General features: G+C 39.3%; 1 protein-coding gene across 2 annotated transcripts; it reads left to right on the top strand.

The window, feature by feature from the left end:
- The first annotated feature begins 11,819 nt into the window (after positions 1 to 11,819).
- LOC136205618 (apyrase 2-like) lies at positions 11,820 to 23,468 on the top strand. 2 transcript variants are annotated; one of them, XM_065996295.1, is made up of 10 exons: positions 11,820 to 12,042; positions 12,128 to 12,657; positions 12,990 to 13,118; positions 13,238 to 13,294; positions 13,397 to 13,489; positions 14,931 to 15,136; positions 15,373 to 15,464; positions 22,491 to 22,708; positions 22,806 to 22,995; positions 23,081 to 23,468. In XM_065996295.1, the coding sequence occupies exons 2-10, from the start codon at positions 12,346 to 12,348 to the stop codon at positions 23,194 to 23,196; spliced, it is 1,413 nt and encodes a 470-aa protein (XP_065852367.1). In that variant the 5' UTR covers positions 11,820 to 12,042; positions 12,128 to 12,345; the 3' UTR covers positions 23,197 to 23,468. The 2 variants fall into 2 exon arrangements, with proteins under 2 accessions (XP_065852367.1, XP_065852368.1); XM_065996296.1 differs by having other exon boundaries at positions 11,971 to 12,657.
- Positions 23,469 to 23,771: the final 303 nt, after the last annotated feature.

Raw genomic sequence — 23,771 nt, 5'->3', positions numbered from 1 at the left:
AGCGAAGCAGGTCTCACAGTAGGAGGCGCCCAAGGAGGGATCAAGGTTCTATTGCGGATCAAATCAGGGCAGAGATACGCAGACATAACGAGGAGAATGCTAGGCACAACCCGTTCGCCAATCGAGAATCGCCCTTCACAGCGTGGATTGAAGCCGAGGAAACGGATAGACATTTTAAGATTCTAAACATACCGGCCTACTCCGGCGAGGATAATCCTGAAGCTCATGCAAGGAAGTATCGTATGTTGCTTGGACTTAATCGTGCAAGCGAAGCAGTGTTGTGTCGGATGTTTATCACCACGCTAAAAGGTCCAACATACGATTGGTTCCAATCCCTCCCCCCGGGATCGATAAACAGCTGGGATCAGTTGAGTAGGGAATTTTGTGCGAAGTTCGCAGGATGCATTCCGCCAGTGGTTAAATTGCGAAAGCTCTTTGAGCTAAAGCAAAAAGAAAATGAATCTCTTCGGGAGTACGTCGACAATTTCAATAAGTTATGCATTCACATTGTCGATGTGGATCTCTCCATGGCAGTTGAAGCAGTGGTAAAAAATACAACTTGCAAGAGTTTGCAGGTGGATCTAATCAGAAATAAACCAAAGAATATGGCAGAGCTAATGGAGAGGTGTAAGGACTTCATGGAAGTTGATGACATCCGGAGAGAGTCAGCGTCTCCTCTAAAAAGAGGGAAAGGCGAATCCCGAAGGCGGGATAAGGAAAAAGAAAAACCCTCTAACTCATCCTCCCGAAATAGGCGAAGGGGCTCTAGGAACAAATCGGCATATACGCCATCGTTTACGCCGTTAAACGCCTCAAAAAGTGAAGTGCTAATGTGGATAGAGAACAGCCAGCACAAGCGGAGCATTTCATACCCCGAACCAAAAGGGGGAGAGTACACCAACACAGGGAGAAACCCCAAGAATTATTGCAAGTACCACAGGAGGAATGGTCATGAAACAGATGCATGTTGGGAGTTGGCTAGGGAGATTGAAAGGCTTATCGAGAGAGGAAAACTGGACAGGTTCGTCCAGAATGACAAGAAGGGAGATGGCGATAAACCCAGAGATGAGCCGAAGAAGAAAGCTAAAGGGGTTATTAATGTTATCGCTGGCGGAACAGGATACCAGCCTACAGTAAAGAAGGCAAAAACCATCGCTCTAGATAGAGCATCACTCAACTGCCCCTTTGCAGATGTTGACCCAGCCATCCCCCCATATGCGGACGCTCTTGTCATCACTATTGATGCGGACATCTTTTCAACAAATTCCAAGTCCAGGTTAGGGAAGTAGCAAGGTAACAAATTTCGTCAGGTATGTGGGGAAAGTGATTCAGAAGAGGAGGAAGACACACTTAAAGTTCTAGTATATCTTTTTCTTTTAAGTGTATCTACCTGGGCGGATCTCTTAGACGGATCTCCTTTAACGGATCTCCTTTGACGGATCTCCTTTGATGGATCTCTCCGGCGGGTCTCCTTTGAAGGATCTCTTCGATGGATCTCTTCGACGGATCTCCTTTGATGGATCTCTCCGATGGATCTCCTTTGACGGATCTTCTTTGATGGATCTCCTTTGACGGATCCCCCTCGACGGATCTCATCAACGGATCTCTTCGACGGATCTACTCTACGGATCTCTTCGATGGATCTACTCAACGTATCTACTTCAGTGTATCTACTTCGACGTATCTCCTTTAAGCATCTACCTGGGCTGATCTACTTCGACGTATCCTCCTCAAGTATCTTCTTAGGCAGATCTACTTCAACCTATCTCCTTCAGGTATCTACTTGGATGGATCTACTTCGATGTGTCTACGTTGATGTATCTCTTTCAGGTATCTACTTAGACGGATCTACTTCGATGTGTCTACGTTGATGTATCTCCTCTAGGTGTCTACTTGGGCGGATCTACTTCGATGTGTCTACGTTGATGTATCCCCTTCAGGTATCTAGTTGAGCGGACCTACTTCGACATATCTACATTGGCGTATCTACTCATCGACGTATCTACTTCCATTATCTACATGTGTGGATCTACCTTGGCCTATCTATTCATTGTATTTCTGTCGATGTATATCTACTCCGACGGATCTACCTATTGTATCTACTTCGACCCAGATTGGCGGATCTCACTCTACATTGAATCCTGGCAGATCATATTCAGAGAGACAGAAAGTAATAGAGGAAAAGATATCTAAACTGAAAAAGGCGGATGCCATCGAGGAAGTTATTTACACGCAATGGCTGACGAATGTGGTCCTAGTTAAAAAGGCAGGTGGATCATACCGCATGTGTATCGATTTCATAGACCTTAATAAGGCTTGTCCCAAAGACAACTACCCTTTGCCTTGCATTGACATCCTAATTGACGGAACCGCAGGACATGCAGTATATTCCTTCACAGATGTGAAGTCGAGTTATCACCAGATCCTCATGGAGCCATCAGACAGGATCAAAACTTCCTTTGTAACCCACTAGGCAACTTACTGCTTCAAGGTCATGCCTTTTGGGCTAAAGAACGCTGGAGCTACTTACCAGCGGATGATGAACAAAATATTCGAAGGAAGAAAAGGTGACAACTTCTCAGTTTATGTGGATGACATGATCATTAAAAACACCACCATGTAGAAGCATGCAGAGGACATAAGGGAAGTCTTAGGAGTCCTTCATCATCACAACATCAAGCTAAATCCTGAGAAGTGTACTTTTGGGGCGACTTATGGAAAATTCCTGGGATACATGATCAGCCAGAAAGGAGTAGGACCCAATCCAGACAAAATCAAAGCAGTACTGGATATGAAGGCGCCATAAAATGTCAGAGAGGTGCAACGCCTTAATGGGCGGATCATAGCACTTGGTCGATTCATCTCATGCTCCGCTCGTAGATGCCAACCTTTTTATGAAGTGATAAAAAAACAGAAAGCATTCCAGTGGAATGAGGATTGCAAGCAGGCCTTCGAAGGGATCAAACGCTTCCTCTCAGAACTGCCCCTAATGAGCAGACCCTTGGAAGGTGAGAACCTGTACATGTATGATTCTGTTACTGACAAGGCATTTTGTACAGTCATGATAAGGGAAGAAGATGGCCAACAATATCCGATCTACTATGTAAGCAAAGTCCTAAAAGATGCTGAAACCCGGTATTCAAGATTGGATAAGATGGCTTTGGCCGTGGTCACCACTTCGATTCGCCTAAGACCATATTTTCAAGCACACACAGTCATCGTTCGCTCCAACATACCCATGAGGAAAGTTTTACAAAAGCCAGAAACTTCAGGGAGGCTGATAGAGTGGGCAATCCGCCTGGGCAAGTTTGATGTTCGTTATGAAGGCAGATCCGCCTTGAAAAGCCAAGTCTTGGCAGACTTTGTAAATGAATTCACTGAAGAGGGCATAAACCTTCCCAAACCAAAAGTGGAGGAATGGACGATGTACACGGATGGCGCTTCTTCAGTGGAAGGTGCAGGAATAGGCGTAGTAATCAAGGGACCTCACTATATCAAGTTACATTATGCTGCGAAGTTAGAGTTCCCAGCAACGAATAATGCCGCAGAATATGAAGCCTTGATATTGGGGCTACGCCTGCTGAAGGAGATCACACCAGAGCAAGTTGTGATCTACAGCGACTCTAAGCTAATGGTCAATCAGGTGATCAAAAACTTTGATGTAAAAGATGAAATTCTGGTCAAATATGTAGAAGAGGTCAAAAAGCTATTAAACCATCTAGAGATCAAAGAAACCAAGTGGGAGCTAGTTCACGTATTGCGAGGATCAAACACAGAAGTGGATCACTTGGCTAAACTGGCTTCAAGCAAAGATCAGTGGGCGGACCTGCAGTGCCCATTTGAGGTAAAAGTCAGACCGGCATTCACCCCAGAAGTCATAGCTCTTCTTTCGCCTAACGTGGGAGATTGGAGATCACCGATCCATCAGTATCTCACAAATGGGACTTTGCCTCAAGACAAAGAAGAAGTCAGCCGGACGGTAAGAAAAGCGGCATACTTCTCTATAATAAATGATCAGCTGTACAGAAAATCTTTTGGGCACCCCTGGTTGAAATGTGTTACGATGGAAGAAGGACAAGAGATCCTCAAGGAATTACACGAAGGTGCTTGCGGAGCCCATGAAGCATCCGCCTCCATTCTGAAAAAGTCCAGTTATCCGGATTTTATTGGCCTACGGCGGAACTCGATGCACAGAAGCTGGTAGAGACGTGTCATAATTGCCAAGTCTATGCAAACGAGTCCCACACGGCTAAGCACCTGCAAAAGCCCATTATCGAAGGACGAACTTTTTCCATTTGGGGAATCGACATTGTCGGTCCTTTTCCTCCTACCAAGAGACAAAGGAAATATGTGGTAGTAGCTGTGGACCACTTTACGAAGTGGGTAGAGGTCGAAGCTGTCTCCTCCATAAACGCAGAGCGGATGGTCGAGTTTGTCAGGGACAATATCGTCGGAAGATTCGGGGTCCCCCACACGATTATTACTGACAATGGGACGCAGTTCAATTGTGGAGAGTTCAGAACATTCTGCGAAAGTCAATGCATTCAGAACAGGTTCGCCTCTGTTTACTACCCCCAATCCAACGGGTGACTGAAGTCACAAATCGAACGATCGTTAAAGGCATAAAAAAGAGACTAGAGGAGCATAACAAAAAGTGGGCGAATCAACTAATGAATGTCCTATGGGCATACAGAACCACTCCTCGAACAGCAACAGGTGAATCACCGTTCGCCCTCTCTTATGGCGTAGAAGCTGTGATCCCCATTGAGATTCAGGTCCCTAGCGACAGAGTCTTATTCTATTGTGAGGACAAGAATGACCAAAGGTTGAGGGAAAGTCTCGACCAACTGGAAGCAAAAAGAGAGAAAGCGTATGTACGAATGGCCGCCTACAAACAGAGGATAGCGGCATATCATGACAGACACGCCAAGCTCGTGGATCTGAACCCAGGAGATCTAGTGCTCTGGAAGGCGGACAAAGTTCAATCCACAGAGGGCAAAGGAAAGTTGGGAATCACCTGGACGGGGCCATATAAGATAGTCACCAAAATCGGACCCGCCACTTTTAAGATCCAGGATATGGAGGGGAACACATTGCCACGGACGTGGAATATTCAGAACCTCCACAAATATTTCGCCAGAGAATAAAATGTAACCAAGGTCTTGAGTACTCTTTTTACTTTAGTAAGGTTTTATCCCATGTGGTTTTTCTTGTTAAAGGTTTTAATGAGGCTCACACATAAGACCAATTTGCTGTAATAAGGCGAATCGCCATTTAATAAAGAGAAATTTTTTCTTGCAAATTCTATCTTAAGTATTTTCTTGCAGCAATATAAATAATCCAGATTCAAAAGGGAGAGGCAACAAACGCATTCCCACGGTAGAATAATGCCATCATGGCATAACTACCTTCTCCTCAAAGATAGGAGAACAATAATCTCAGCGGCGGATCAATTTACCTCAAAGATAGGAAATAATTGATCACCGTCAGAGACAGAGTTAAAACATTTCTCAGGCGTGAGAACTTTACACTCTCAAATACTCTTCCCAAAGAAGAGTCTCAAGACCTGGCGGCGGATCGATTCACCTCAAAGATAGGAAGCAAATCGATCGCCTAAGGCAGCTTAACTTCCTCAAAAGGAACAAAAGCTTCAAAGCCTTCAAAAAGGCTCGCAAGGTACGGCTGGCCACCTGCCTTGAACCAACAAAATAAGTCCTAAAACCTAGAAATTTACTTGCTGAAAGATATAAAGCATAAATTAAAGTCAATGGTTGAAAAAGGATTAAATCAAAAATAACAATTGTACTTAGTTACACAAAGAAACTAAACGTTCACAGTGGTATCCTCCTTAGCGCCTTTCTCTAAAGATGCACTCTCTAGAGGAACCTCATTCCCTGTAACGACAATTCCCGCCTGAGGAGCCATACAATCAATCACCGCGTCATTAGCTTTGTCGTCCGCCTCTTTGGATGCTTCGCTGGTGGACGGATCATCCAATTCAAGGTCGACTACAGGCTTGCTCTCCTCGCCCGACCCGTTTAGCTCCTTCCGAATTTGATCATGGATGAAATCCTTAACATTCAGTATCCTGTTATACCTAATGTAATCCTCAACCTCAGGAACCACGTATTCCGGATCCACAAAATCAATCTCGAGGTAGGTAAGCCTAACATAGGCCATGATCCGCTTGCCATAGTAATAAGCACGGTTACTCGCCATAATCTCCGAATTCGATAGGGCGGCTTTATGGTTCTTGGCATCTTCCTCCATCTTTTCCTTCAGGCTGCGGATCTCCTCGTCTTTGCTTTCATTAAGGGCAATGGCGGCAACAGCATTTGTATTTGCAACGGCAACTTCTTTCTCAAGTCTTTTTATGGTGGCCTTATCCGCCACCCCTTGAAGTAGATCCGCTTCCATAGCACGCATGTGCGTATACGCCTGACAAAGCAAAGGGCGATTTAAAAATAAAATCTCCCCAAAGGAGATCACCCTTTCATCCAAAAATGTAAAATGAGGAAAATAAAGCTTACCGAAAGGAGATCCCTTTTCCCCATCTTGGCGTGGGCTGATCCGGAGAACTTGTTTTGACTCTCTCGCACTTCGCTGAGTTGACCAAGGGCTTCGTCAAGGTCATTGATAACCGACTCGTTCCCCAGGGACCCTTTATCACCATACTTGGCGAGCCAATATCCCCCCAAGTCGGGCTTAACCACCTACGTAAGAAAAAGAAAGGCCAAAATCAGGACCCATAGTAGAAGGGAGAAAAACGGTAAAGTAAACATACCTGCACCAGATCCGTCCTAGGCTTCCCAGCTTTCATGGCATCCACCAGTAATTTCTCTCCACCAGCAGCGGTTGATCTCTTCTTCTTAAGAGGCGGATCCGCGGCACCCTCCGCAGGGCGTTTCCCGGAGCTCCTACTGAGATCCGCCACCTGCGCATCTTTCTGGGCCTCCAACTCCTTCTGTTTTTTACGCTTCTCTACAAGGGCACGACTGGCCTCAGACAAACCCCTGATAAGGGAACAAAAGATAATAATCAAGGTTCAAGGAAGAAACAAAGTTACCTTCATCAAGTTGTGTAAACTTTGTGTAAGTAATCACATCCCCCACGCGACGGACCAGAGGAATGTCATTCATCATGAATTCCAGAGCATCGGCGTACGTCCAAGCATCCGTCTTGATGATCTTCAGGAGATCTGCCACTTTCTCATCACTGTCTATCAGTATACGCAAGTCCCCAGCCATGTGTTGAGGATTAGCGTTCCAATTCAACGGGAATCCCAAAGGTTCGCCCTCTTTCACCTTAACAAAGAAATTTTTTTCGTCCCAGAGATGGACGTTCGACATCTTGTCGCAAAAAGGCGAATAATTTTTGAATTTGGCAAAAGTATAGAAAGATTCGGTTTGACGCTTCGAAGGTTTATGAAGAGATCGGAAGACACATGGATTACAGACTACCCCCAGATTCGAAGCTAAATAACAATCTAGAGCTATGTCCAACCAGCCATTTGGGTGCAGCTGGCAGACTGTGATCCCAAAGAACTCCAAAATATTCGCCATCATCCGGGGAAGAGGAAGGCGGAATCCCCTCTCCACATGACTGCTATACACGGACAGGAATCCCTTAGGGGGACAGGCGGGTCGCTGATGGGCAACCGCCAACTCGGTTTCGTAATTTTTGATCCACGGATAGCGATCCGCCAAATCCGCAAGATCTGCGGCGCTCATGCGAGATGAAGTAATCTCTGCACGAGGATTCTTTTTCCTAATCGGAGTTGAAGGGGAAGCTTCCATCCCCGAAAGGGTCCTAGGATCTATCGCCGGAGCAATATGAGCTACAACGGCAGAATGGTTCTAGATTCTAATTAAACGAGGGCAACGATTCCTATTCTCCCTCACCAAATTGCACAACTCAGATGAATCGCAACTAGGCGTACTTTTAGAGGAATTAGAACTCTCGGAAGAGGTCCAACTAAACAAAGGCTCAGAAGAAGTGGTCAAATCAAAGAGTTCAATGGTAGAGCCAAAAGAAGAACTCATAAAAACCCAGATGACAATAAGAACAGGACGAGAAGGTTCACTTACATGGAAATCGGAAGCTTTTAAGATTCTTGATGCCGGAAAAGCTCTGGAAAAACTCGAGCGAAATGGAGAGGAAATTAGCAAGTGAGGTAGAAAGAGAAAGAGAGAGGTTGAAGAAGGTACCGTCACTTACCTCGAGCTGTGCGTCCGGAACACCTGTCACGCAGTGAATGGCCTTGAACAGAGCGGTAATTAATGCGACTCATCATGACGGCGCGCCAGGAATTGCAAAAGCCCTAAAGGACTTTAACGGAACTTTGGGGGGGCTTCTGATAACATCGAAATATTTCCCACGGGATCAAAGAGGATATTTACCAAAACGACCGCGTATTCAGACAATCCGGGAAGCAATGACATATCAAGCAATCCATCCAAGTGGCGAATCACCTAGATTCCGCCACACGCCATCCGTAGTCAAACCTACGGGAGACCCGCCATCATGCCTCGATCCGCCCGTCGAACGGTTGCAGCCGATTCCCAATAAAGGCAACTAATAACCCATTAATGAGCTAATGGTCATACTTGAATGAGATCAGTAACCGCCATTAATGAGGCATTAATGGAGACTCTCTAGTTTCTAGGAGTTACGACTACATGACTATAAATAGCTTGCATCCCAAGCTATTGAGGTACACACATTCTCACTCTAAACCCTACATTGTCAATACAGTTTATTCACTATACCAAGACTGACTTTGGCATCGGAGCTTCCCCTCGTCGAACCCAACGACGCCCCCCGCAAGGAAGGAATCCGATCGAAAGTTCATCACCAGTTATCAGTAGCCTACCCGTTTTTCCTAGGTAAAAACGGGTAGGCTATCCGTTTTCCTTTAGGGAAAATGAGTTTATTTATTTATTTATTTTAATTATAATAAATATTAATTATAGATAAATTACGTATTAACGCGTGCAATACATAATTTACGTAATTTTTATTTCCAATCAATAATTTATATATACGTTTTTTCTATCCAGTCAATACATAATTTACGTATAATTAAATTTACGTTCTAAAAGGTAAATAAATATAATTTACCAAATAAAAATTAATTGGACACTTCAATACGTATTTTTTATTTCCAATCAATACATAATTTATCTATAATTAATATTTATTATAATTAAAATAAATAAATAAATAAACCCGTTTTCTCTAAAGGAAAACGGGTAGCCTACCCGTTTTTACCTAGACAAAACGGGTAGGCTACCCTATTTTAGGTAAAATAGGGTAGCCTACCCGTTTTGCCTAGGTAAAATAAAATAGTTCATACTACCGGTCCATGGACCGGACCGTATGGGCTACCTGTTTAGAGCAAATGCAACGAAACAAAAATTTCGTTTCAAGTTCAATTCGTTAAATTTCAGATTATTGGTAAATACGAAACTTAGATGTTCAAGTATTTTTCCTTATTTTGGAGGCATGATTTTTCTTCGTTTTGTTCTTCGGGGTTGAGAGAATTTCACTTTTTTGAATGAAAGGGCAAAAATGTCAAATAGGAGGCGACGATAAGTAAAATAGGGGCGACGTATAGCAATCCACTTATATTAAGGGGGCGTTTGGTTCAAACTTCGGAATTGGAGGGATCAATTTATTTAAGTTAAATTTTAAAAGGAATGAGAATGCAATTTGATTAATGAGAAAAGAGGGGGGAATTAATAGTTCTACAAATAGGGAAATGTGATTCCCATTACTAAATTAAATCGATGAAACCAAACATTAAGAAAGGTAATGAATCATTTCCATTCTCATTCCCTACTAAAAATTTGTCTAACCAAACAACCCCTAATATTTTATTACCCTTTCGAAGTACAGAATTAGTGTGTTGTGAAACTGCAAGTGGATGAACAACTCTTTCTCGATGCGTTTTCTTTACAAAATGACAATCACTGCACCAAATAATGAGAAGTTGGGATCGATGGGCTTGGATTTCTGTACCTGCGTTGAGACCGATCCTTTGGAAACATCCCGACGATCAAGTCAGTAGAGGAACAGTTAAATACAGTAAGAGACATAGAGAGAAAGTAGAGAGAAGAGCGAAAGACGAATAATGTTAGTCTTTTATGAGGAAAAAGGTCTTCCTATTTATAGACAACTCTTGGTGAGCGAAGGAATATCATAAATGTCCTTGATCTGATGATCTCATCATAGTTCCCGTATCATGCTGACTATGAGGGGTACCGGTTCAACACATGTGCTAGGATTTTTGTGTTGGGCTAAAATTCTACCTCAGGCACATATCTTTTTTTTTTCATCGAATCACGAGATAATCCTAGAGGGTCTGCACCACTACCACAACACCTTTAAACCATGTTCACATCCAGACTAATCAGTGTTCGTTGGTTGGTAAATACTTTAAATGGATTGGAAAACTGATCCAAAAATTTAAGGGTAAAGTTCAAATAAAACCCCTGTGATTTCACTAATTTTCAGATAAAGGACTGTGATTTACTTTTTGTCAAAACGAGGATTGAGGTTTTCAACTTTAGCAAAATAAGGACTTTTTCAATTGATACATATTTTAAGAACTACTAATATTCTAAGCAACTTTAATTCTTCAACTTTTTTATTTCGAGATTATTTAGATGATGTTTGGTAAAGAGAGAGAAAGTTAATGTTTAGAGAGAGAAAGTTCCAAAAAAGATGATTTTCTAAAATCGAAAATGTAGTTCTATAGAAAATATGACATTGAACAACTTTAATAGCATTATTAAAAGTGTGAAACCTCAGTCCTCGTTTTGACAAAAAGTAAACTACATGGATTTTATTTGAACTTTTCCCAAAATTTAAGATTGCTCCACATTCAACGTGGGCTTTCAGGCACATATCCTTTATCCCGGTAAAAGAAAAATGATATTGAGCATAGAAAATAGTAATAAAAATAAGAAGGTAAGTAATACTAATATTTATGTAAATATTAAATAATAAAATAATTAAATTAGCAATTATTTATTTTTTAAGGAGTGAAAAAATATAGAGCTGCCACATCACCTCTAATGGCATAGCAGCTTTATATAGATTTTCCTCTTTTCATTCATGTACGTTTTTTTTTGGGTACATTACACCCATGGCCACTGAGTTTTATCCATTTTTATATTATGGCTACTGAACTTCATTTTTTTCCAGTATAACTACTGAACTTTACACTTCTTAACATCGGTGGCCACTCAATTTTAACTAATTTCTTAAAATGACCGTTAACGATCGTTAATGACATCAAAATGAAAATATTCAAGAATTAAAGTTGTTCAAAACGACATTTACCATGAAATCAGATTTTTTATTTATGAAAATCGCATTTTTTGGAGCTTTCTCTTTCTAAAAATTCATTTTCTCTCTCCTAACAAAACAACACCCAAATGACCTCAAAACAAAAACTTTCAAGAATTAAAGTTCCTTAGAATATCATTAACGCTTTGGATTTTTTATTTTTAGCCGTCAACGGTCGTTTTGAAGCGTTAAGTGGCCACTGGTGTTAAAAAGTGTAAAATTCAATGGCCATACCGGAAAGAAATGAAGTTCAATGACCATAATGTGAAAATGGGTAAAGTTCAGTGGCCATGGGTGTAATTCACCCGTTTTTTTTCAACAATTTATTTACGTTTTCATTCCTAGTAGTATAAAAGAGAAAGGAAATATTGCTTCAAAAAAAAAAAAAAAAAGAGAGAGAAAGGAAATATGTATTCTAACAAAATAAAATGCCACTTTGTTTAAACATTACACTACTAAATCCTAAAAACCTCCGCTTTAAAATATAAAATAAACAGACAGTTAAACAGTTCAGCCCAGGCCCCGTCGCCCCTCTTCTTCTCCCTCCCTCCCTCTCTCTCTCTCTCTGCATCTAGAGCTCTTCTTTTGTATAACTGACACTACAAACCGCTATATTGAAACACCAACTGCCACTACAAACGACATTGTCGTTTCTTTGTTCCTCTTCCCCTTCCCCCTCACTCCTTATACGTATGTCTAGATCTTTCTTCATTTGATTTCTACACGCCATATCCATACTTCAATTTTTATAACTTTTCTCTTCAATACAATTCAGATTCTTCACCGAGGAAAGGAGAGCTGGATCCATCACAGGAACCAGCGCAGTCCTTGAAGGCAACCGCCGCCGCCAACGGTCAGATCCGTTACCGCACTCCTTCATCTGCTGAACTTCTTGATACCGGCGGTTCTACCGGCACCGGCGTTTCTGCTGCTGCCTCTGTTACTTCTCCTGCCCAACCTGACCACATCCTCCATCAATTGCCCTCAGACAAGATGAAGCGCCCTGTGCCACGACATGAATCCTTGTCTGATAAGATCCATAGGTACCGTGGCATTCTCTTGGTGATCTCGATCCCGCTTCTCTTGGTTGCTTTCGTCTTGTTTCTCATGCCTAGTCGCTCTCCCTCGGTCGTCTTGGAAGAGTTTGAGTTTAATAGCCGTAAGGTGTCGCCCAATTTAAGGGATGCTAAGAGATACGCTGTTATTTTTGATGCCGGAAGTTCAGGCAGTAGAGTGCATGTTTACTGTTTCGATCGAAATACGGATCTTGTTCCCATGGGAAAAGATCTCGAGCTTTTTGTCCAGGTGATTAATTCTGCTCTTTCCTTAGTATTTCTTTATCCCTCTTGCAATAGGTAGGTTTAGCTTAGATCTGAACTTCGTTCTTCTGCAATTTAGTTGGTAATTAGGTGTAAGAGTGAGTATAGTATATGCATTGCTGTTAGCAATTGAATTTTCTTATAGTAAAAGATCTTCATAACTGTTAGCTTATTTAGCTTAACTTTTTGGAAATGATTGTTTGTTTGTTGCACAGAACGGGATTGGTAGTTTAGTTTTAAAAATTGCATCCAGTTTGATTAGGCCTTTCTTTAAGTTATTTCTTTGGCACTTAATTTAAAATTAACATCTTCTTATAGCTTAAGCCGGGGTTGAGCGCATATGCAAGTGACCCAAGAGCTGCTGCGAATTCTTTACTGTCATTGCTTGATAAAGCAGAAGGTGTTGTCCCCAAAGATTTGCGATCAAAGACACCTGTCAGAGTTGGGGTAAGTTATATTCAGATTTGTTATTGTGGTATCATTTATTAGAAATGTTGGTAAACTAATAATGTGAAAGCCATTGACATTTTATTCATTGCTTTATTGTTTTTCCATTGACTATGTAGGCTACTGCAGGATTGAGGGCATTGGGAAATGATGCATCCGATAGAATTTTGGATGCAGTAAGCCTTTACATGATTTTCTGCATGTTTCTTATGTTATCATGCTCGTATAATTATAGTGTTCATTTTCCCTTATAACCATTTGAATTTCCTGTTTTGAAGGTTAGAGATCTTCTGAGAGAGAGAAGTGCCCTGAAATCTGAGGTAGATGGAGTTTCTGTTCTGGATGGCTCCCAAGAAGGCTCTTATGAATGGGTATGCTTGATGCTGCATTGTTATTAAAACAGTTGTCTTCATTGCTCAAATTTCTACATCAATGTCCAACACTTATTTATTTATTTATTCTATGATTGAATTATGGGACAATAGTATATGCTAATAAATAAGGAGTTGGGAAATTTTAGGTGATCTTTCTAGTTTTAGACTGTGATTAGTTTGTGTGACACTGTACATTTGTGTGGTGTCCCTGTATTGAGCCTTTAACAGCAGCATTGTCTCCACATGATGGTCACTGTTTTCTATTATTTAGCAGCCTCTTTCTGTCGCAGAGTGTATCAACGTTGAGCCAAGTTTCTAGTCTATTTTTGCGCTTTGCCCAAATTATCTGTATTTTAGTAATTTGGGCTTATATTATGACCTAAGTAACTTTTCTGCATTTCACACCATTGTAGGCACTACGCAAGTGGTAGCCAGGTCAGGAATTTTATTATGGCTTTTCTAGTATCGCTCTAATGAAGCTTATTTCAGTTTCCTATCCTTAATAGAGCCATGGAAGATTGTGTTGTAACCAGTGAAAGCATATATATTTGAACGCTTTTTGAGAAGTCCACTGTTTGTTACAGATTCTAAACCAATAGCAGCCTTTTAATTCTCTAGCCGTAGACGTTTTACTGGTTGTTTACATTCTTAGTTTTGCACGTTTAACTTCTGGTCGACAAACAGAGTCCATAGCGCACATTGTTGAAGAAAAGAGTATCTGTATTTGTATTTGCGTGACTCTACCCATTTTTGATTCAGAATAGAACTGTTTATCAAATGCTTACTTACTAGAGCAGATTACAGTCTGGCATTTCTCTATGCTTATTGACAAACTACATTTAATTACACCAGGGCTATACATTTTTAGTAAGAAGATGCCAAATCCTAAATCTTTGGGATAGACTGAAACTGCTTTTTGAGCCTGCTGAGTGTAGTTATAGAACTACTTATACATTGTTAGTAAGAAGATGCCAAATCCTAATTCTTTGGGATAGGCCGTTGCTTGAAACTTCTTTTTGGGCCTGTTGAGTGTAGTTATAGAATTAGTTAGCAGATTGATGCCAAGAGAAATGGGTTTACCAAAATTAAATTGAATTGCAATTTGCAGACTACTGCTTGCTGGACTAGCTTTGCATCATCTATCCATGGTCATTACTTTCTTTGTATCTATCCCTGGTTCTGTTTCTAATTATGTTTATGCCTTCTCTAGGGCTTTAGAGCACTGGAGTTGCTACCTAGTGCCCTATTATTTGTTTGCGATCCTAATGAATGAACCATTTCTTGTTCTTTTTGAAATTACTAAGCCCTAGCATACATCAATTAGAAGTAAAATATCTATTGTTTGGTGCATTTAAGTAGTCATGCCTTTACAATCAGTGTGATATATTAAGGGCGATTACCTTATATATTATTTCCTTACTTGCCTGTTGGTTTGCAGGTGACAATAAATTACCTATTAGGCAAACTGGGTAAGACATATGCTGATACAGTTGGTGTTGTTGATCTTGGTGGTGGATCTGTCCAAATGGCGTATGCTATTTCTAAGGCGGATGCTGCAAAGGCTCCCAGGATATCTGATGGAGAGGATACATATGTAAAAGAAATGACTCTAATGGGGACTGTCTATTACCTCTATGTGCATAGGTTTATCTCTCATGGATTTTAAATATTGATTTTATAGTTATAATATATTACTGGGAATTTTTTTTTTCCTTATTTCAATTCATGGGGATTTTCATGACTTGGGGTTTGGCCGATACTTTAATTTTTTTCTCAAGATTGCGATATTTTAAAAGAAATCTCATTTGGCTATTCACAATTCTGTGAAGCATAAGTGTTGTTTGTCAGTGGTTAATATGTTCTAAAATTTGCATATGCAGTTACCTTCACTATGGCTTATTAGCAGCTCGAGCAGAAATTATGAAGGGTTCTGAAGGCTCTGAAAATGCATGCATCTTGACTGGTTATGATGGTATGTTTAAAAGCTTAATTTTTGTGTGCTATATCTTCTGTTATGAAAGAGTAACCTCTTATTTCATATTTTTGTTGCTTAATATACTTCTTTAGTATATTACATGTTGCAGTTATAGTTATTCTGTTTTATTTTTCATATGGTTTGTGGAAAAGTGGGATGGTAGTTACAAAATTTTTAACGTGGGAAGAATAGGATATTAGTCAGCCTTGCTAAGGTAAATTTGTTTCATTTTGTCAAAAATTGTTGTTTACTATGTGTGGATATAGTTATTTTGTTCTAGTTTTCATATGCTAATGGAAGTCCTTTTGTGACCTCTTTTGGAATATCTCATCATTGTTTACTTTCCATAGCCACATGTTGTTAATCTGTTTAGACTGTAGAGTGATCATGAAACCTTGATGTTTGGGAGTGTTGCTCACATGTCATTGGCTTGATTATCTCCCTCTCTCCACCACCTACCCATCCACATATTCACGCTCAAAATACACTTCAGCTAGGAACGGTACATACGGATGGAAAAATATAGTGTATAATATTTGGGGTGCACATGTTCTGTTAGTTCATTAAATCAAATTTGGTCGATAAACCATCTTTTTGGTTTTTAGAAAACACTAACCATACATTAGTCCATTAGTTTCGGTAACCACTAGTCAGTTAACCAATTATTTTAGTCGGTTAACCATTTATTTTGGTTTTTAACCATTAATAATAAATATACAAAATAAATAAGTTATATTCTATAAATTTTTTAATAGCTAAAGGATATACGATTGACTAGATAAAATCACAAAATAATATAATGACGTAATAACCTAAAATCACAAGTCACAAACATAATAGACTTAATACATCAGGAGCCCCCTGAACTTGGCCCAAAAAGCTAATTGACCCCTGAACTCTGAAACTTGTTTAAAGTGACCCACTGACCACCTTACTTTATTTAAAGTGACTTATTGGCCCCTTGAACTTGCTTACAATGGTCTATTGGCCCCTCGAACTCCAATCATGTTCTACCACTTACTTAGGACAGGTCTAACAAGACACTTTGTAAGTTCAGGGTGCCAATAAGCTTTTTCGGCCAAGTTGGGGGCTCTTAATTGAAGGACCTTAAATATGGGCGGGACCCATAACAATCTCCCCCTCCAGCCCATCACGGAGAGAAGAAAAAACTCAAATTCTTCAACGTTTGAATCTCATCCCGGAAAGCTTATTACAAAGCTCAAGCTTGCTTCCGGGAACCACCTTGGTTAACATGTCTGCTGCATTTTTATCTGTGTGGACTTTCTTTAACAACAATTCTTTCTCTTCAATCACATTCCGCAACCAATGATATCTAATATCAATGTGCTTAGTACGAGCATGATACATGGTATTCTTGCTCAAGTCCATAGCACTCTGACTGTCACAGAATGTCACATACTCACATTGCTTCAAACCCAACTCTTGAAGGAACCTCTTCAACCAAATCATCTCTTTACACGCTTCCACAGCTGCTATATACTCTGCCTCAGTAGTGGACAATGCTACACACTTTTGTAGCTTGGATTGCCATGAAATGGCTCCCCCTGAAAATGTAAACACATAACCTGAGGTAGACTTTCTATTATCAAGATCACCAGCCATGTCTGCATCTGTATATCCCTCAAGAATCGGTTTGCCACCTCCATAACACAAACTCAATTTGGAAGTACCACGCAAATATCTGAAAATCCACTTAACAGCTTCCCAATGAACCTTACCCGGATTAGATAAGTATCTACTCACCAAACCAACAGCCTGTGCAATATCTGGTCTAGTACAAACCATAGCATACATCAAAGAACCAACAGCAGATGAATAAGGAACAGAAGACATACTCGTTTTTTCTTCATCTGACTTAGGACAAGCTCTATTACTCAACTTGAAGTGAGCTGGCTTGGCATTCTTCATATTAAACCTTTCAAGCACACGTTCAATATACTTTTCTTGTGATAGCCACAACTTTCCAGCTTTTCTATCACGAACTATCTCCATGCCTAAGATCTGCTTAGCTGGACCCAAGTCTTTCATGTCAAATGACTTGGACAAATCCTTCTTCAAGTTGGAAATCATCCCTGCATCTTGTCCAACTATCAACATATCATCCACATATAAAAGAAGGATAATGAAGTTACCTCCAGGGAAATTTCTAAAATACACACAAGGATCTGCTGAAGTTCTATTGTAACCATTCTTTGTCATGAAAGAATCAAACTTCCGATACCATTGCCTTGGTGCCTGTTTGAGCCCATAAAGACTCTTCTTCAACTTGCAAACAAGCTTTTCTTTTCCCTTCTCTTCAAACCCTTCAGGTTGCTCCATATATATCTCCTCATGCAAATCACCATGTAAGAAAGCAGTTTTCACATCAAGCTGCTCCAACTCCAAATCAAGACTTGCAGCTAAACCTAAAACAGTTCTTATAGATGTCATCTTGACAACAGGAGAGAAGATCTCATCAAAATCAATGCCCTTCTTCTGATTGCAACCCTTTACCACCAATCTGGCTTTGCGCTTCACTATCTTGTCACCATCTTTCTTGTTCTTGAAAACCCATCTGTTTTTCAAGACCTTCTTGCCTTTAGGAGGCTTCACAAGCACATATGTTTCATTCTTTTTCAAGAAATCCATCTCTTCCTTCATAGCATCAAGCCAAAGATTTTTGTCTTTACTAGACAACACTTCTTCAAAGTTCTCTGGCTCCCCCTCATCAGTGACAAGAATAAACTCCGAACTTGGATATTTTGTAGAAGGTTTTCTTTCTCTAGTTGACCTTCGAACCGGTGCTTCTTCCACCAAAGGAGCTGGCTGCTCCCCCTGCTCATGAACATCCTCTATATCATTCTGATCATCATGTGGAACATCATCAAATTCTGGTACACCATCACCATCATTATCAAATTCTGGTGCATCACCATCTTCATTTGGTTGTACCTCCTCAACACCATCAAATGTTGCTTCAACATTCTCATTTGTTGGCTGCTCAATAGGAATAGGAATAGAAGTAGAAGAAACATCAGTAGTATCAAATGACAATGTAGGAGTAGAATTGTACCTTGTACTTAGAAGTTCTGAGCCCATCTCATGCTCAAAGAATACTACATCTCTGCTTCTCACTACCTTCTTCTTCTCTGGATCATAGAGTCTAAAACCATACTTCTCATCACCATAGCCAATAAATACACAAGGATTAGTCTTGGAATCAAGCTTTGATCTCTGTTCTTTTGGCACATGCATATATGCCTTGCATCCAAAGATTCTCAAATGTGAATAAGTAGGATCTCTACCCTTCCATGCTCTCTCGGGTATCTCAAGGCCAAGAGGAATCGATGGTGAACGATTGATCAAGTACACTGAAGTATTAACAGCTTCAGCCCAAAATGTCTTTGGAAGATTAGACATTCTAAGCATACATCTCACTTTCTCCACAATTGTTCTGTTCATTCTCTCTGCTACACCATTGTGTTGAGGGGTGCCGGGCACAGTTTTTACATGTCTAATTCCATGGTGTGAACAATAATTCTCAAATTCTTTAGAAGTGTACTCACCACCATTGTCAGATCGAAGACACTTCAATTTTCTTTCTGTCTCCCTTTCTACCATGACATGAAACTTCTTGAAAGTTTCAAACACTTCACTCTTTGTCTTCAACATGTAAACCCAAGTTCTTCGAGTAGCATCATCAATAAAAGTGACAAAATATTTACTGCCACCAAGAGACTCCACCTCTAAAGGACCACAAACGTCAGAGTGTATCAACTCCAACTTTCCTTCCTTCTTTGTAGACTTCTTAGAAAAGGAAGCTCTATGTTGCTTTCCTGCTAAACAATAATCACAAGGGTCAAAAGAAACAGATTTATCAACAGGAATAAGAGATTTACCTGCCAAAAGCTTTAACCCTTTATCTGTCATGTGTCCCAATCTTCTATGCCACAAATTTGGAGAGTTCTTTTCTTCAACTGCATTTAGCTCACCAGAACATACATTCAAGTATGTTTTATACAAAGAACAACACAACTCGCCACGAGCAACTGTCAGTGAACCCTTGGACAATCTCCATTTGCCATCTCCAAAGGTATGCCTGAAGCCTTCTTGATCAAGAACATTTGCAGACAACAAGTTAAGGCGTAGATCGGGAATATGGCGCACATTCTTCAATATAAGCATGCATCCAACACTTGTCTTCACCCGAATATCACCCATGCCAACAATGCTTGCCGAACTCTGATTTCCCATCTTGACACTACCAAAATCTCCTGCTTTGTAGTTCAAGAAGTATTCCTTTCTAGGAACACAATGATAAGAAGCTCCTGTATCAACAAGCCACTCTGTGTCTGAACCATCAACATGATGACATTCACTAGCTGCACAAATCAAAGCAACACCATCATCACTTTTAGCAGTGACAGCTGCAGTATTTTTGTCATCTCCCTCCTTCTGAGAATCTTGCTTCTTGCTTTGTTCTCTTTTCCAACGGTAGCAGTATTTCTTTATGTGACCTGGTTTGTTGTAGTGATGACATACCATAGGCTCTTTCCCATCTCTGGACTTAGACCTGCCTCTCGAGTTACCACGCCTCTTTGGACCTCTACTCTTGCCTCTACCTCTGTTCTCAACAACAAGAGCTTGTGAAATATCAACTCCCATCTCCTTTCTTCTTATCTCTTCATTAAACATACTCTCCTTGATCACATCCAAAGAAAGTACACCATCCGGAGCAAAGTTACTAATAGTCACAACAAGAGTTTCCCAACTGTCTGACAATGAACTCAACAGAAATAAAGCCTGCAACTCATCATCAAGAATAATCTTCATAGTGGTAAGTTTGTTGATTATATCTTGAAAATCACTAAGATGCTCAGAAACTGACTTCCCACTTTTCAACTTCAAAGTAACAAGCCTCTTAATCAAAGAAGCCTTGTTATGAGTAGTCTTTCTTTCATAAAGACCCTCTAATTTCTTCCACAAATCATATGGGTCAGACTCTTGAGAAACATGGTTGAAAATGCTAATATCAACCCATTGTCTGATAGTCCCTAAAGTCTTTCTTTTCAACTTTTCCCATTCTCTATCTTCCATCTTTTCAGGTTTAACCGGTTTAGACACACTACCATCCTCTTTAATTTCTATATCAATTGGGTCATACAAGTCTTTGCAATAAAGCAAATCTTCCATCATAGGTCTCCATATAGAATAATTGGTTGATGTCAATTTAACCATGGAACTATTACTGCTATTAGATTCCATAGCTAACTTCAAAAAATTAACCTTTCTCTGATACCAATTGAAGGACCTTAAATATGGGCGGGACCCATAACATTAATGTATTGAGCCAACGTAATAAGTCATTTAAAAATAACATTATAAACATATAGTCTAAAATAATAATAATAATAAAATTATTAATGATATACATGGTCTTAAAAAATAAAATAACATTCTCAAAATTGGTCTTCAAATCTTGATATTCCAATATTAAAACTTGCATATATAATTAAAACATGGGTTAAGGTGCAAAAATACCCCTAATGTTTTGGGCCAGGAGCAATTTTACCCCTAACGTCTAAAATGGTGCAATTTTATCCCTAACGTTGGAAACCAAGAGCAATTTTACCCCTAACGTTAATAAATTGGGTCAATTTGAGAAATAATTCATCAAACTGTCTTCTCGGTCATGAATCTTGTTATCTACACTTCATACGTGTGTCATTTCATCATTAACAAATCATAAACATACGTTGGGATGTGAAAAAAAAAATAAAAAAAAATATACTCTCTTTTTGTACGAATTAGACAAAATAAATTTAAAAAATTCACCAATTTATAAATATTAATCTCAAATTCTATTATTAAATTATAAAAAAACATGAAATCCTTTTTTCAGAACGAATTGTTATGCAATTGGTGCTGAATAAGGAATAAAAATATCTGTGTTTTATAATAGTGTCTGAAATTGACCCAATTTATTAACGTTAGGGGTAAAATTGCTCTTGACTTTCAACGTTAGGGGCAAAATTGCACCATTTTAGACGTTAGGGGTAAAATTGCTCCTGACCCAAAACGTTAGGGGTATTTTTACATCTTAACCCTTAAAACATTAATCAAAATTAAAATTCATGTAACACAAAAATAAAAAGAACATTATAAAACCAAATGAGCATAGTTTAATTGGTACACTTCTAGTTTCAGACGTAGGAGGTTGTTGGTTCTAACCCATCCTCTTATAAAAAAACATAAAAAAAAAAACAAACAAAAAGAACATTATAAATTTAACTACACATAACTAGCATAAACCTTATACGTTTTATATTGGAAAGCTAGGGTTAGGCTATGCTTACTTTGTTTTTGACAAAGTAAGCCTTACTTTGTTTTTTCCACCATTGGATGGTGATGAACTTTGACAAAGTAAGCTCATCCAATGGTCTTAAAAACAAAGTAAAGCTTACTTTGTCAAAAACAAAGTAAGCATAGAAGGCACCTGGAAAGCTAAGGATGATAAGATGATCCATTACAAAAGAAGATTCTGAAAACATTAAGATAATAAATGTCAATAATTATTTCCTACAACAAATTTAGAAACAAGAGTGATAAAAAAATTGTGAACAAAATTATAAGTTATACATATTTGGCATTAATCTCTTGCTCAACTAAAATTTCCTCAATATAATTGTTTGCACTTGTATGAAGTTTCATCAAATTTTGCTTAAAAAATAATATACTTGTATATTATCGATATTATATATATTAAATTTCGGTCAGTTAGCCGTATCTATTGGAGTTTGGAAATAAAAAATCAGAACATTTTTTTTGAGAGATAAAATGCCTAAACTTAAACCGTAAACATTAACCATTATTTTTAAAATAGAAAAGCGTACATTAGTCCATCGACTTCGGTTAACCCAATTTTCAGTTGGTTTCGGTTTTCCGGATTTTTGTGTGCACCTCTAGTATAATTGGATTAATGAAAACTGATCATGAATTACCTTTTGCCTCCTTATATTAAAGGGACATACAAATATGGAGGAACGAGCTACAAAGCTTCAGGTCCAGCTTCAGGTTCAAGCTTGGAAGAGTGCAGGAGTCTTGCTTTGAGGGCCCTCAAAGTTAATGAATCAACATGTACACACATGAAATGCACATTTGGCGGAGTATGGAATGGTGGAGGTGGGGATGGACAAAAGAATTTATTTGTTGCATCATTTTTCTTTGACAGGGCTGCTGAGGTACTAATAATTCTCAGTTGTCTTACAGAATTGTTGAAATCTCCAACTATTTGACTGACCTGATTTGATTTACTAACGAAAGTATTAATATTTATAGGCCGGTTTTATTGATCCTGCCTTACCTGTTGCCAAAGTCCGTCCGTCGGATTTTGAGGAGGCAGCAAAGCGGGCTTGTGAAACCAAACTTGAGAATGCACAATCCACATATCCAGGTGTTGATGAAAATAACCTGCCATTTCTATGTATGGATCTTGTCTACCAGTATACATTGCTTGTAGATGGATTCGGTAAGTGATACACGCTCGCATTAGTAAGTTGTCAAAGCTCAACGTAACGAATTTATTCTAATCCTTTGGTTATTTGGTTGTATAGCTCTTGATAAATGGCAAGAAATTACATTGGTGAAGAAGGTGAAGTACCGTGATTCCCTCGTTGAAGCAGCATGGCCACTGGGCAGTGCAATAGAAGCTTTGTCAATGGCAAAATAGCAAAAGGGTAATTCATGGAACGCATCGGCAGTTTTTATCGAATCTGGAGAGTTTATAGTACTTCGGAAGTCACTAGCAAAGGGGAAATGAAATGAAATGATTTTTGGCATATATCGATCAGTGGAATAATAGAAAAGAATAGCTCCATTTATTACCATTTGTAATTACATTTGTTGTCATTTATGATTTTTGACACAGAATGATTCAATTCAATTAGTTCATTTTGGTTGCTACGCAAACCAGCAATTCTATAATACGGATGTCTTATTTTGTGTTGTGTTTCAAGGTAAAGACTATGGTTACATATTTAAATTAACATCCTTCCATAGTTCTGGTAGTATGAATCTTCAATTTAAAGATCCAAACAATACTAATATGATCCATTGGACGTCAAAATCCGATTCCCAAATATGAAAAAACTGGGAACAAGAAAAATCAGAGGATTTGATGTCAATTCATGATTATTTTAAGATGCACTTTCATAAAATAACGGCACAAAATAAGGGAAAGAAATAAATTTGAACTGGAAATAGTAGGTGTTTCTTCAATCCATACACTAGAAGTTTACTAATTGA

This window comes from Euphorbia lathyris, chromosome 9 (assembly GCF_963576675.1).
Source record: "Euphorbia lathyris chromosome 9, ddEupLath1.1, whole genome shotgun sequence".
In the NCBI taxonomy this organism is placed as follows: domain Eukaryota; kingdom Viridiplantae; phylum Streptophyta; class Magnoliopsida; order Malpighiales; family Euphorbiaceae; genus Euphorbia; species Euphorbia lathyris.
Note: the sequence above shows the minus strand (reverse complement) of the source record. Positions and strands in the feature narration are given on the sequence as shown.